The 13,838-nt window shown below is 52.9% G+C and overlaps 2 protein-coding genes across 2 annotated transcripts; one reads left to right on the top strand and one right to left on the bottom strand.

The window, feature by feature from the left end:
- Positions 1-718: 718 nt before the first annotated feature.
- BZA05DRAFT_396544 (aldose 1-epimerase) lies at positions 719-2,289 on the bottom strand. Its single transcript, XM_051483542.1, has one exon. The coding sequence runs from the start codon at positions 1,965-1,967 to the stop codon at positions 798-800; it is 1,170 nt and encodes a 389-aa protein (XP_051340170.1). The 5' UTR covers positions 1,968-2,289; the 3' UTR covers positions 719-797.
- Positions 2,290-10,196: 7,907 nt separating this feature from the next.
- Positions 10,197-12,003, top strand: BZA05DRAFT_396549 (putative short-chain dehydrogenase). The gene is made up of 3 exons (XM_051483543.1): positions 10,197-10,316; positions 10,377-11,591; positions 11,668-12,003. The coding sequence occupies exons 2-3, from the start codon at positions 10,669-10,671 to the stop codon at positions 11,789-11,791; spliced, it is 1,047 nt and encodes a 348-aa protein (XP_051340171.1). The 5' UTR covers positions 10,197-10,316; positions 10,377-10,668; the 3' UTR covers positions 11,792-12,003.
- The last annotated feature ends 1,835 nt before the right edge of the window (positions 12,004-13,838 follow it).

A 13,838-nucleotide genomic window follows, 5' to 3' on the forward strand; every position in this document is an offset into this window, starting at 1 on the left:
CCTTCTAGCAGCTTTTACTGCTGCATATTCATGTGTACATAGTCTCAGCACTGCTGATACCGAAGAGAGAGAGGCCTCAAATCCATTGACATCCATGTTGGGGAAGTAGGTAGCCTCCGATGGTGTTCACGCTGCCGGGGCGTCTACCATTCTCATTGTAAAAAGCGCCGGCATTGGGGTAGTCGTCGGGTCTTGTCTTGTGGAGGCGGGGCCGTTGGACCCGCTGGCAAGTAGCAGAGCGGAGGGGGTTTATGACGGTTGACACAAATCTTCACTCACGGAAAAACCCCCCCGCGTAGCCTTGTCGGCTAGGCCACCGCCTCGGCGCTGAAAGCTCGTCGTTGAACTCCTGGGGAAGAGGGGTTTCCAAGCCACCCACCGGGGGTGGTGAAGGTTTTTGTTCTTTTGCCGCTCCAGTTTTGCTCGCAGCCTGCATCTGATGTCACTCGGACGACGAGTGATTGTACATGCAGCAATCTTCCGAGTCGAGTCACGGTGACGACAATGGGGTTTGCCTTCTTTGTTTACTATCACTTTATCTGTCTGGGCTATAGCTGGTGTATCTTCGATAAGGCAATGATGACGAAAATTGAGGCGTCTCGGCTGTGGCGTTGTGGATCTCGATCACTGCGCGCAGATGGCCCAGACTAGTAATTTCACGGTGAAGCTAACTGCCTGTCTGCAATGAAATAGTGGGCCGACTCAAAGTCATCTCACTAGCAGAGCTATTTATTGTGGTAGACGTACATTCATTATCTCTTTGGCGGGCATTACAGACTCCCATCCCGATATCCTAGCTAATACACCGTCGAGAACTCATACCTCGCATTAAATGTCAATAGACCATCCTCAGGCCCCCAGATCTGCTTTCTCCCCCACTCCGGGTTATTAATACCATCGATCCAGTCCTCGGCCTCCATGACCACGCATCCGCCCTCCTGGATCACCGCCGGCCGTCCAGACAAACCCTGCGTACTCTTCCCAATGGGTTTCGTTCCATTGGACGCCGCACAGCTGTAGATTTGGAACGCGGCCTGGTCGGTAAACACCTTGACCTCGACGCCGCTCCAAGGGCTGTTCAACCGCGCCACATATTGGTTCTCCTTGTCGTGGGGACCCACGAGGAACGCGTTATCGTAGAACGAACAGCCAGCGCCACAGTCGGGCCCCCGCTCGGTATCGTTGAGGTGCTTTCCAATCGCCTTCGGCTGCGACCAGAAGTCCGTGACGCTGCCGTTTTTGTTCGGTAGCAGCTCGCCAGTCGGGATCAGATTGTCGTCGACACCGATCCGCATGCCCGAGAACGGCAGGTGCAGCTCGTGATCGTACACTTTCTCCGAATCCGGATTGGCAAAGCCGTCGAGGTTCCAGTAGACGTGGCTGGTCAGCAGCAACGGCGTCTTCTTCGTCAGCGACAGGGCGGTGAGCGTGATGTGCCAGGTGTACGGCGTGAGCGTGTAGGTGCTCGTCGCCAGGACATCCCCGGGGAAGCCCATCTCCCCGTCGGCATCGAACAGCGAGAAGGTGATGCTCGAGTCCGTCAGCGCGGTGACCGTCCAGTTCCGATAATCCCATCCGTTGCTGCCGCCGTGCAGGGTGTTGGTCCCGTTGTGCTCGTTCGCGTCGACTTTGTACTCGACGCCGTCGATGGTGAACGACGCATTGGCGATGCGGTTGCCATACCGGCCCGGTACGCTGCCGTAGTGGTCGTGCCATGGGTCTTCGGTGTAGAACGTTGCGTTTTCCCAGCCTAAGACGACGTCCCGTGTGCTGTTGTGCTTATCCGCAACGAAGAGATTCGAGATCGCTGCGCCGTAGGGGACGAACGACGCGACAATGCCGGTGCTGCGGAGAGTGTATTTGCCGTTCGCATCGGGGGGAGGGATCGTTGAGTTCCATGGCAGCACCGCGGCGGAGGCGGTGGTGGCCAGGAGGATTGGAATTGAGGTCTTTGAGAAACGCATCATGTCGATATCGATCAATACAGTTTCGTATTGTGTAGATGGGGAAGCGGATACTTATCATTCCATATCTGCCGTCAATCCCGGATTCCCACATCCCGGATTCCCGTTTGAATCGTACCTTGTTCCTGGAAACCCCTCGCTATGAATTCCTCCGGCGGCTATGGGCGGAGAAATCCAGCGGGAGTGATGAGGAAGCTGTCTCGATTGACGTCGCTGCCGGCAAAATCCAACGGCTGTGCGCAAAAGAGCAAGCTTTGTGGCTTGCATGCGGTGGAAGATCGTTGAGAATGCAGGGGCCAACCCCGCGTTGTTATGCCTAAAGAACTCGACATGAGCCGGGGAAACGTGCGATCTGCACAACAATCATCCGACCCGGTGTATGGGGTATTAGCCGGCTTAGCGACCGCGAGAGTAAAGAAAACAACCGTGCATAGCAGATAACTTCCCCCTCCTATATCACGCCTCCGACTCGCCTCACCCCCATTCACCCAACCGACTGTGGGTGATACAAAACCTCGCGCTGTTGGGACTTATATGGAGGCAAAGCAGATACGCAAGGCCTTCCTTGACACGCGTATGATAACTTCGATAATCAGGCTGGCAATATTCCGGGGACCGGGAATCCCCCACCGCGATAGTAGAGGTTGGTAGAATCCTTCCTCTTTTATACGGAGTCTCCTCTCGACACGGTTCATGTAGCCCAGCTACCTAGCTTTTTGCCGGCGAAGAAGCCAGCACGACACGCGTCGATAGAGTGGGGCATTACCCGTGTGAGATGACAAAACCAGGAATCGATTATCGCCCAGGCACCCACCCCGCATGGCGCTCCTGAAATTCATCACATCAATCTAAAAGGGAGCATTGCTGCCGCCAGCTCACGAACGCGGAAAGACTTCCTGTGCCATGGTCGATATGTGTGGAAACCGGGTATGGTTTGAAAAGGATTCCATGGATATGATATATTTTGGGGTTGGTGGTAGACGACATGAGAAAGGCGGTATTCCTCTCGGTAACTTTTGAGGATGCGCGACACTTTTGGCTGAAGTTTCTCGGTGAGGGAAGGGAAGTAAAGCAGGAAGCTGTTATCGTCAGCTCGGGAAGATTCTGGCTGTCACAATTGAGATTGTGGATGACAGGACGTGGTCTAGGACGATGCATGATGCGTGGGAGCTGTGACGGGAAAGTGAGATCCAGGCGGTATTTATCCATTTTTCATCACCAGTGGTGCGCCAACTGCTGCTGTTACGCTTCGCTAAGCAGCGGAGATACAGGAGCTCGGAGAGCTCAGAGTTATGCTGAGAAGAAAAATATTTCGTCATAGATTTGATTAATGGATTTGCAGCGCGAATCGCATCGTGACCCGTTAAGTGCATAGAAAGTTTACATGGATTAGTTTGCTATTGTTTCATCATTGATTGCATGCGACATATCTAGATTACGGCAATCTGTGTCCGCTCCCGGGATTGAGGTAGATATTCCGCATACAACCTTTCCAGACTACTCCCTCAATCGCTGATTTTTTTGTTTACTCAGTAATTGCCTGCAATCGATGATGATCATGGCAATACATGTGCGCATTCCAGTTCCACGGCACTGTCCAACCCAACTTTCATCAAGCGGCTGTATCGTCACCGTGACTTGACTCGCAAGATTAGTGCATGTCCGATCACTCGTATTCCGAGTGACATCGCATGCCGGCTGCTGGCAAAATTATTGCGGCAAAAAAATCAAAAACCTTCACCACCACCGGTGGGTGGCTTGGAAACACCCTCTTCTCCAGGGAGTCGAACGACGTGACTTCAGAGTCGAGGCGGTGGCCTAGCCGACAAGGCCACGCGGGGGGTTTTTTTCCGTGAGTGAAGATTTGTGTCAACCCTTATAAACCCCTCTCCACCCCTCTCCCCGGCTCTATTACCAGCTGGGCTCAACGGCTCCGCCCCTCACCCAGTGATCTCCCTTCTACATACGTCACTCCTCTTTGATCGCAATGATGAAGAGTCGCAGCACCAAGAGTAACAGGTCTGCTAGTACTAACATGCATACACCACCGTCAACACGGGACGTCGTGAGATAGCTACAAATGCATATAGGATTTGGACTACCATATTGCCGAGGATAGGTATTTTATGGCGATGGTCTGCCAGCGCTTCCAGGAAGCAGTATTTCTTTGAGGTGACTTCGGCGACGCACAGCTAAAGGCATAAACGCTGAGAAGCAACCAGCCCACATCTTATGCAGGGAAAACTCCTTGAAAACTCCTTGATGATGTCAGCGGAATACAAGGCAATACACTGCACCCAGTCCAAAAAAGCTCTTTTTTGAATTCGGTACCTAGCGTACTGGTGTTGACGAGTACTACAGTGTGCTGTCCTTACGACTACTGTGGGCTGTAGGCTATAAGTGCACTCACTACTCTACTGGTATGCCACGAAGTTCATGCTCCTATTACTACCGGAGCTTGATGATGAGAGCCGGTTTTAATTAATCCCATGCACTTTGCTAAAACAAATGGTTTTTTTCTTCTTTCATCAATCGCGCGTAGCCTAACCTAAACTGTGGTGATGTACCCACATACAGGTCCAGTTTTTGTGTCTACGCTCGGTGAGGGAAAGGACTCCTGATTCATTGTGTTGCCCCCTCCCTTAGTTATTTCACCGGTAAGTAATTCTTCCGACCGTAGCATTCGTTGGAGAAAGAGAGAGAGATCTTTCTGCTTTATTTCGCATGCAGCCTATCTAGACTATGGCTAACCGTCGCACTGCTTTTCTGCCCACTCTGACTGGCCGGGGGTTAGGACCTCGTTACTAGCCAGCACGATGTGGCGCCGGTAGCATTCGTTAGGGGCGCTTACTGCATGTCCAATCACTCGCCGTCCGTGTAACAATGCATGTATGCCACCTGCAAAACCAATATTGCGACAAAAAATCAAAAACCTTCACCACCCCCGGTGGGTGGCTTGGAAACCCCTCATCCCCAGGGAGTCGAACGGCGAATTTTCAGCGCCGAGGCGGTGGACTAGCCGACAACGCCACGCGGGGGTTTTATCCGTGAGTGAAGATTGGCGTCAAACCTCATAAACCCCTCCCGCTCTGCTACCAGCACGTGGACGGCTCCGTCCCCTACCCGGTGTTCTCCCCAAAGAGTAACAGCTATGCGGGCACCAACGCACACCATCGTTAACACAGGATATCCATTATGAGATAGCTTCAATTACAGGATATGGACTATTTCCTATAATATCTTACAGCGATGGTCTACCAACGCTTCAAAGCCGGATTTTTGGAGGTAAGTTCAGCGGCGTTACGCGTACAGCTGAAGGGATAAACCTTCAGAGCCAGTCTACCCACTGTGTATGAAAGGAAAACTTCTTGATGAATGTCAGCGGATTACCAGGCAATACACTGCACCCAGTGCAAAAAGCCCGTTTTGGACTCGGTGGCGTACTGGTTTTGCCAGGGCTCGTTCGCCAATGCCTCTCCAGGATGGAAAGCGGCAAATGGAGAGATAGGGAACACACAAGGAGAAAGAGAAGAGAGTGGTTGATCGTCTATTCTGTAGATGTCATCGCCCCGCTACAGCGGTACTACTGTGGGCTGTAGGCTTTAGGTGCGCTCCGTACAGGCCTGTCAATACGTTCGTTACTCTTATTACTACCGAAGCGTGATGGGCATAGTCAATTTCACTTCATCCGAAGCATTGCTGAAACATATCCTTTTTTCTTCCTTCATCAATGCCGCACAGCCTATCTAAACTGTAGCGATGTATGTACACATACTAGTCCAATTTTCTTGTTTGCACCCGGTGAGAAATAAGGAATCATTACGGAGACCCCCCTGCCTAAGGTATATCACCGGTAGGTAATCCTTCCGATCGCAGCACCCCCTGTGGCGCCATATGACAATCAAATTATCGCACTCGACTACCGAGTGACATCACATGTATGCCATGCGCAAAACTAGAGCGGCAAAAGAACAAAAACCTTCACCACCCCCGGTGGGGGGCTTGGAAACCCCTCTTCCCCAGGGGAGGCGGTGGCCTAGCTGACAAGGCGACGCGGGGTTTTTTCGTCATTGAAGGTTGGCGTCAACCCTCATAAACCCCTCCCGCTCTGCTACTAGCCAGCGGGTCCCACTGACGTCTCCTAATACACACTGCCGTATCGTAATTGGATCCGCGAGACATCCCTCCTTTCCCACTCATTAATATCGCGGATATCGCCCCACTTGTAATATCTCTCGTCTTATGTAATTTCATGTGAACGAACCTGAGCCAGCTTTCGGAAAGGTCTTTCCTCCTGGCCATGGGTGACAGAAATGACAGAAGTCAAAGGTTGTTGCTCTGGCCGCTGTGCGAGAGGATGCTATCGGCTTAATGGACTGCACTCTCATCCACGGCTGCCTCCCATGTCCCTGCCAGCACCTAGTCGCGGACCACAGCAACGGAGTTTTGCTGCACTGGTTGCTGCGCGAGAGAATCGCATTGATTTTACGGGCATCTACAGTGGGTGGTTATGAGCCGTGACAGCGACTAGTTCAGCCGCCGGCACGCAAGGTACTTCAACCTGTCTCCAACGAGTGGCATGTCACGTTTGCTCGCTCGTTCCATCTGATGAGCAAGTTTTGGTGGGGCCCTGCTCGCGGGAAATTTACCCCGACTCCGGCGATTGGTGTCACGTTTTGGTGGGGTCTAGCGGTCTGGCGGCGGCGAAAATGCTTAGAACCTAGCGGCTCCTCAATCACTTATAAAACCCCCCCTTCTGCTCCTCCTTCTCTCCTTCTCTTTACAACCGTCACAGCTTCCATTGAACGTCGAATATTCGCCTTCCTTCCCCCCATCCCTCCTACTTTTCCACCCTCCATCCCTCCTTCCTTTCCAGTCACTCCCCCTCCCTCCTTCATTCAACCTGAGCCCGAGCTCAATCCTCGAGGTACGTCATTCTCTCTTCCCCACATTTTACTTCCAGGATAACCTTACAGAGCTATCCTGCTCAGCCGTAGTAGCGAGGAACTGAGGTCCGTGCAACCAGTCTACAAAGTAGACTGTTGCAGCACCAACAGACGGATCCAACCTTCGAGGCTGAGTAGAAAAGATCCGAGGACGGGGTTTTCTCTTCTGCTGCCGGCGAAGTTCTTTCCCCCTTCCGCCAGGATTCCAAGTCGGGTGAGAGCCGACTTGCTCCCCGTGGATGGCTTCTCCGAAACCGGGTGACAGACGGTTTCGTGTTGACGAGGAAGAAATAAACTAAAAAAAGTATAACTTCCGAGTTCTACGCGTATAACCTGGTCTACTATCCCCCCACGTTGTACGCGGAGGTTTTCTTCCTTTGTTGTGAGAGAGAATTGAGCGAAGGTCTTTCCTCCAGGCCATGTGTGTCATGTGTGAGAGACATGCCACACGTATGGCCAAGGCCCACGCCTCCGAAACTGGGCTACAGACGGTTTCGGACGAGCAAATAAATAACCAAAGAAGTATAACGTGGTCTACTACCGCCCCAAGTTATACGCGTATAACGTGGTTTACTATCCCCCCACGTTGTACGCGGAGGTCTTCTTCCTTTCATAGCAAAGGTCTTACCTCCTGGCCATGCATGAGTGAGATGCATGCGCCATTAGCGAAATGTTGTTGCTCTGGCTGCTGTGCGAGAGGATGACATCGGCTTGTTAATCGACTGTGGACTTGTGGTCTGCACTCTCGATCCACAGCTGCCTCCCGTGCTTTAGCCACGGCGGCGGCTAACATGTATTATGGTTTCCAAAACTCCATGTTCCATCAATCACCTCTCTTGAAACAACGTTTCTATCGCGTGCGGAACGCTGAATGCAAACGAATTCTTGTGATACTGGTAGATGGTTCGATCGTGTCCGAGTGCTTTCCATGATTCGGACTAACGAGCCCTACTCGCGATACTCTAGACGCCTTGCCGCGCTAATACCCGATCTACTACTACCTTATCAGGAACTTCTATCATAGTAGAGTACTAGTCGGCGGTGTCGACTGTGGTCAAGTCGTGCTCCTCGGCATGATGCGGCATGCCGAAGCCGTGCTGTGCCGCTGTTTAAACACATTCCGATACATATGGAGTGAGTAGCGAGCACAGGTCGGCAAGAGCATCGTTCGTTCCGGGCGTTCCCGGCTGTGTGCGTGTGCGGGTCCATCGCCGGATGGCTGGAGGGATGAATCCGGAGGCATTGATTGAACTTTATGTAGGTCCTGTATATAACAAGGAGGGTGAAATCTACTCTATTATACTGGCACCTCGCAGGTCTGTGCTTTAACGGGCCTACAGCGCAGTCGTAAAGCTTCACAGGTACTATGAGGTTGCTACTAGCTTGGAGGGTCGAGCTATCAAATGTGAAGGTATGCAGTCCGTAGTGGCACTGCTTCTGAGTGGCTGTTATGTGTTAGAACGTGCTCATAACCGCGCGCGGAAAATTTACAGCACGGAAAAAACCCCGCGTAGCCTTGTGGGCTAGGCTACCGCCCCGGCGCTGAAAGCTCGCTGTTCGACTCCCTGGGGAAGAGGGGTTTCCAAGCCACCCACCGCGGGTGGTGAAGGTTTTTGGTTCGAGCCACGGTGAAGGTTTTGTTTTGTTTAATCATCATGGGATTTCGCCTTAGTAGATAGGTCATGGCAGATTGCATGTCTGCTTCCACCCGGGTGTCACCGATATCTGGCCACGAGCTCTATGCGGGATCCACATTGCTCTCCGCCCAGCCCTACGCTCGAGCCAAACCTAAAATGTCGCATTCGATAGTTTACTGTTTACCCTTAGTCGGTGAAGCTACTCATGGCGGCGAAGCATCACCGCCATCACACACTCTCTCGCCAAGGACGCCACGACGCCACGACGCCAATCGCAGGCTACATCCGATGCTTATCGTCTCGCAACTCGAGTACATACCATTCATCTTCGAGCGCGAGTACGGTCCATCCCTGACGATAGACCACGGTAGACCGGGGTCGGGGGGGGCAGCACTCCTTTTCCGCTAGACTGGGGAGGTAGGCAGTTCCGTCCGTTCAATCGACCTCGCTGCGGAGCCCCGTGCCCCCAGAGTACAAGTGTGGGCGAATCCTACTCTATACAGAAGGTCGGAATGTCGACTGTGATGTGATTCGCGTGCTCGTTGGGTACCGACCGGTTATGTCGTTAGCATATATCCGTCGCTTCGGCGATACCCTGTAGGGGTGTCTTAATCTCGGTGGTCTCCTACGACGTGGACTTGAGACACGACGTTAACTCTCGTCTTTCCATTTACTACATAGGGCAAAACGCGTGCACGACGAGGGTGGATTTCGGCCGCCTGCGTTTACGGAGTTTCGAGTACCGTAGATGGGATGTAGATCACTTCATGTACAATATAATTGCTCAAGAGTAATAGAGTAGGGTTACTGTGGTGAATCGTTTGTCCGGGCGCCAGTCCAATTCTGTGGAGCGGGGCCGTCCCGTGCAGGTTCTCCAGAGGACTATGTACTTCCTACTAGGTTGTCCGTCCAATGCGGAGAAAAATTATTTAACGCCGAGAAACCTATTCGATTTCACCAGGGAAGTTTGAGGACCCATAATGTAACGCCCAGATAGGTACCCTACGGGTACCCATCGGTACCTGATACCTAACATCAGCGTTCTGTGCTGACTAAGTAGTCTTATAGACAACCGTGCAACCCACATGATCTTCCGACTCAATCGCATTCAACCCAGACGCAATGGTTTTCACACCGACACGATGCTGGTAATACGTCGGTACTCAACCTCATTGAAGTTAGACGATCTGGGATGATGTTGATCGACGGTCCGTACTAGAGTACTCTACGCGCAGACGCTCTGTAGCGGTGGTGCGGGGTAACCACTCTAGAAGGCAGCGCTAAGGATGCGCGCCTCGTTGGACGTCACATCACGTGGTCAGGAGGACCGCCGTCCGTCCAGTCCTCCACCACACCAGACCGGACTGTTTAGCGTCCCCTGAAGAAGCCAACCGGTCTAGGTAGCCAAGTACATATGCCGGACGTGGTAATCCCGCCCGGCTCAACTCAAATTCCCCAAGGTACCTACTTGGTTCAACGGTTGGTACCTATAAGGTACCGACAGGCCGCATGCAGCCCTCGGCGATGTAGATGCAATCACCGGGGTTCCGGTAAGAGTGCGAGTTCATGTCACGAATCCCGGCCCCCACCTTGCGCCCGGCTCTCTTTTTCTTTGGCTTTCTCATATTGTGCTTTGCATCCGGATTTTACTGGACTTTTCCTTCTCCCGAGACATACACCGGGGGCGCAACTCAAAGTAAAAACCGACTATACAACGAAGGTTGCAGCCGTTCGAGACGATCTTGGGCATCGTTGAACCCGTCTTCTGTGTACCTTATACTTGTTCGCTTTCTAGATCTGCACTGTACAGTCTGTACTAATGTACTCAGGTTCTAACCCAGTGATACCGCACTCAGGTACCAGCCCAGCGATACCACTTTTCCACACGGCCGGACCGTCAAAGTGACCCATTCGTCTCATCCTGAAGATTTATCCCTCTTCATCCTCGGAACTCCCCCTTCGACACCGCTTCGTCTCTCTAATCTTCCAACTGCCTTCCGTACCTACACTTCGACACCCCCGCATTCCTCTTCTGCAACCTCACCATCCTCTATTCATCACTCGTCCCATACGAAAAGCAAAATAGAATAATACAACCCTTTCAACACGCACAACGCAAATATGCTTCGGCTAACGATCGGCCTCTTTGCCCAGCCGTTTACAACTCTACCCCTTCCTCCCCATGGTACCTTCGCCCGCAAGACAGCTGTGGTTACCGGTGCAAACACCGGCATAGGACTTGAAACATCCCGCCACCTACTCGCTCTTGGCGCCCCTCGTGTTATCATCGGCGTCCGTAACGCAACTAAAGGGGAGGCCGCGAAAGTCTCCCTCCTCAAGACCCCCGGCATCTCGGCGGATGCGCAGGTGGAAGTCTGGGACCTCGATCAGAGCTCGTTCGCCTCGGTCAAGGCGTTTTGCGCGCGAGCTGCCGCTCTCGAGAAGATTGACTACCTATTCCTCAACGCCGGTGTAATGAGCACGCACTTCAACACCACCGCTGACGGCTGGGAGGAGATTCTGCAAGTCAACGACCTCTCGACGACGCTGCTCGGGCTTCTCCTCCTCCCCAAACTAATCTTGCAGTCGCGCGCCGCCTCTGCCGCTGCCGGAAACTCCCTCGCGGACGCCGACCTTCCGCGCATGATAATCACGACGTCGGGGATGCACGTAGTCGCGCCGTTCTTGGAGCGCAGCGCGCCGAACTGCCTTGCGGTGCTCAACGAGCGCAGCAACTTCGAAAAGAACCGCTTCGACCGCACAATCCAGTACCAGAACTCGAAGCTGTTGAACGTGTACATCACGCGCGCGCTCGCACGTCTCGTTCCGCACACAGACGGGAAGCCGCTGGTAATCGTGGCCACGGTCGACCCTGGCCTGTGCAAGAGCACGCTTGGAAGAGCGGATACGCCTATCCCTACCCGCATCCTGAACAGGCTCACGGGGTACACGAATGAGTACGGCAGCAGGAATCTCCTCATCGCAGCTGCGGGCGGGATCGAGGGCCAGGGAGGGTACTATACTTCTATGGGGAAGCTGGGATCGTGAGTTGCAGACTTGACTTGCGGTCGCGGATCGTGAAGGTTCCCAGCGCATTCGCTAACGTTGTGTGATATACAGGCCGGGTGGATTATCGGTTGGACCGGAGGGCCAGCTTCTCCAGGAGAAGGTCTGGACGGAGATTACTACGGTGCTTCGCGAGGTTGCGCCGGAGATTGGCCCGGTCGTTGACGGTAGCCTGTAGGTGCGGGCTTGGTTGCGTTGACGGGTTTCTTGCATGTGCTGCGTCGGGTCGAGCGGGAAATTGGTTTATGATTTTTGTTGTTGTCGCATTTATTCTCGTTGTGTTATTTTTCTTTGGTTATGAATAATGAAGGCGGTTAGGAAGAACTGTAACACAGACAGTGGCTGTGGGGATGGTAGCTATGACGGACAGTGTACGGTGTACGAAATATGGTAGATATCCAAGAATACACTACTATATACTGAATACCCAACCTCAGGTGATCTTCCAAGCCTCAGCGTTTCATAACTCCCGGGGAAGATTGCCGTACGGAGGTATTACTGCTGCTGCTGCTGCTTGATGTTCCACACAGTCCGCCGCTCCTCCTTTACCCACCAGTATGCACGATTCAGAAGTACTACATAATATTCCCCTCTAATCCTGCCCATCACGCAGTGGGCCGATTCCGGAGCAGAAAAGGGTTGGGAGTAGGTGGGTGTAGTGCGTATCCATCGATGTGTTAGGCATCCGTTAGACCCTGCTGGCAGGTAGCAGCAGTGTTCTACATAGTCCGGTCGGGACTGCAGTCGACTGCAGTCCGTCCTGATGTCGAAACCTTTCGGACTAGTCCGGCCGAAAACCGCTCCCTGACGGACTGCCGAGATACAGTCCATTCCGGTCTGAGGCCTAGGACGGACGGACTGAACTATGTAGAACACTGGGTAGCAGAGCGGGATGGGAGGGATTTATAACAGGGCTGTCAACCGTCCGTCCCATCCGTCTTTGAGGTTTCTCGACCCGGGGCGGAATAAGTCGCGTTGAGGAGACCAAGGACTACAGTCTTCCGGGCTGGAAGAATGAGGACCGATACCCTATAGGGCCCGGAATGGACTGGGACACTAGGACACTGCTAGTGGCGTGGCGCCACACCGTGGCGCCGGTGTGCGCACGTGTGGCTGTGCGGCTGTATATCTCAGTGTCTCTCACGGTATAGAACTTTCACACAATCCTCCGGATGGAATGGATCAGTCCTCTGGAAAGCTTGCCCGGGACGGGACGGGCCTACGGTCCACTAGTGGACTGTAGTCCGGACAGACGGTTGACAGCCCTGGTTGATAAGGGTTGACACAAATCTTCAATCACGGGAAAAACCCCCGCGTGGCCTTGTGGGCTGGCCACCGCCTCGGTGCTGAAAGCTCGCCGTTCGACTCACTGGGGCAGACGGGTTTTCAAGCCACCTACCACGGGTGGTGAAGATTTTTGTGTTTTGATGCGACGGCGGAGCACTTGATGTCACTCGGATGCATCACGTGTGTTGCTTTTTCGCCGCCGGTGAGAAGAGAAGAGGAGAGACCCCGCCGTAATATCTTAAGTGATCAGTGAAGTACATAGTATGCCGATTGGCACCACCACTACACTGTACGTAACTCCGCTGAGTATTGCTGGTATCGTAAATTTAACGGCAAACGTCTAAAATGCCATGATGTTTTCGATATTTCAAACCCACTATCCCGCATACCCATTGTGGTACGCGATGGAGGAGGTGTCGGTAAGAGTAGGATACGAAAGATGTGACCTATGGGTGTGAGGAAACGAATGTAGTCAGTGGTGCGCATCAACGTTGGTGGGCATGGCGCCGGGGTTTCTTCTTCTTCTTCTATCTTGATGATCATCTACAGAATAGGTAGACGACCAATCTTCGTATCTCCCCTTTCTTCTGTGTGTGCTCTCCTATCCATCCTGGTTCCGGCCTGAAAGCGTGTTTGTACAAGAGCCGTCTGCAAAAGTACTGGGATAGATAGGAGAATTGGTAGGAAGATAGAAGTATTTGGTTGCTTGCTTTTTCTTCTTCTCCGAGCCGGTGACCTTCTATATATACATACTATGTCTGCTCTCGGAAGATAGACCCGCCGGCTACACCAGACTGCAGAACATATATCCTCTTCCGGATACAGTTTGCATGGCTGTCTCTTCTTTGACTCCTTCACAAAATGTTCCTTAAAACTCACCATCGCCAGCTGCCTTACAGCGAACATTAGGAGAGATCCTTCATGTGCTCCAGATGCCG

The sequence above is a fragment of the Tricharina praecox genome (assembly GCF_024521635.1).
Source record: "Tricharina praecox strain CBS 144465 chromosome Unknown BZA05scaffold_10, whole genome shotgun sequence".
NCBI classification, from domain to species: Eukaryota; Fungi; Ascomycota; class Pezizomycetes; order Pezizales; family Pyronemataceae; genus Tricharina; species Tricharina praecox.

Bases quoted from the DNA above. Each gene is read 5' to 3' on its own strand.
- BZA05DRAFT_396544 (XM_051483542.1), bottom strand. From the start codon at position 1,967: ATGATGCGTTTCTCAAAGACCTCAATTCCAATCCTCCTGGCCACCACC.
- BZA05DRAFT_396549 (XM_051483543.1), top strand. From the start codon at position 10,669: ATGCTTCGGCTAACGATCGGCCTCTTTGCCCAGCCGTTTACAACTCTA. The intron at 11,592-11,667 runs GTGAGTTGCAGA...TGTGATATACAG, and splicing joins TCTATGGGGAAGCTGGGATC to GCCGGGTGGATTATCGGTTG.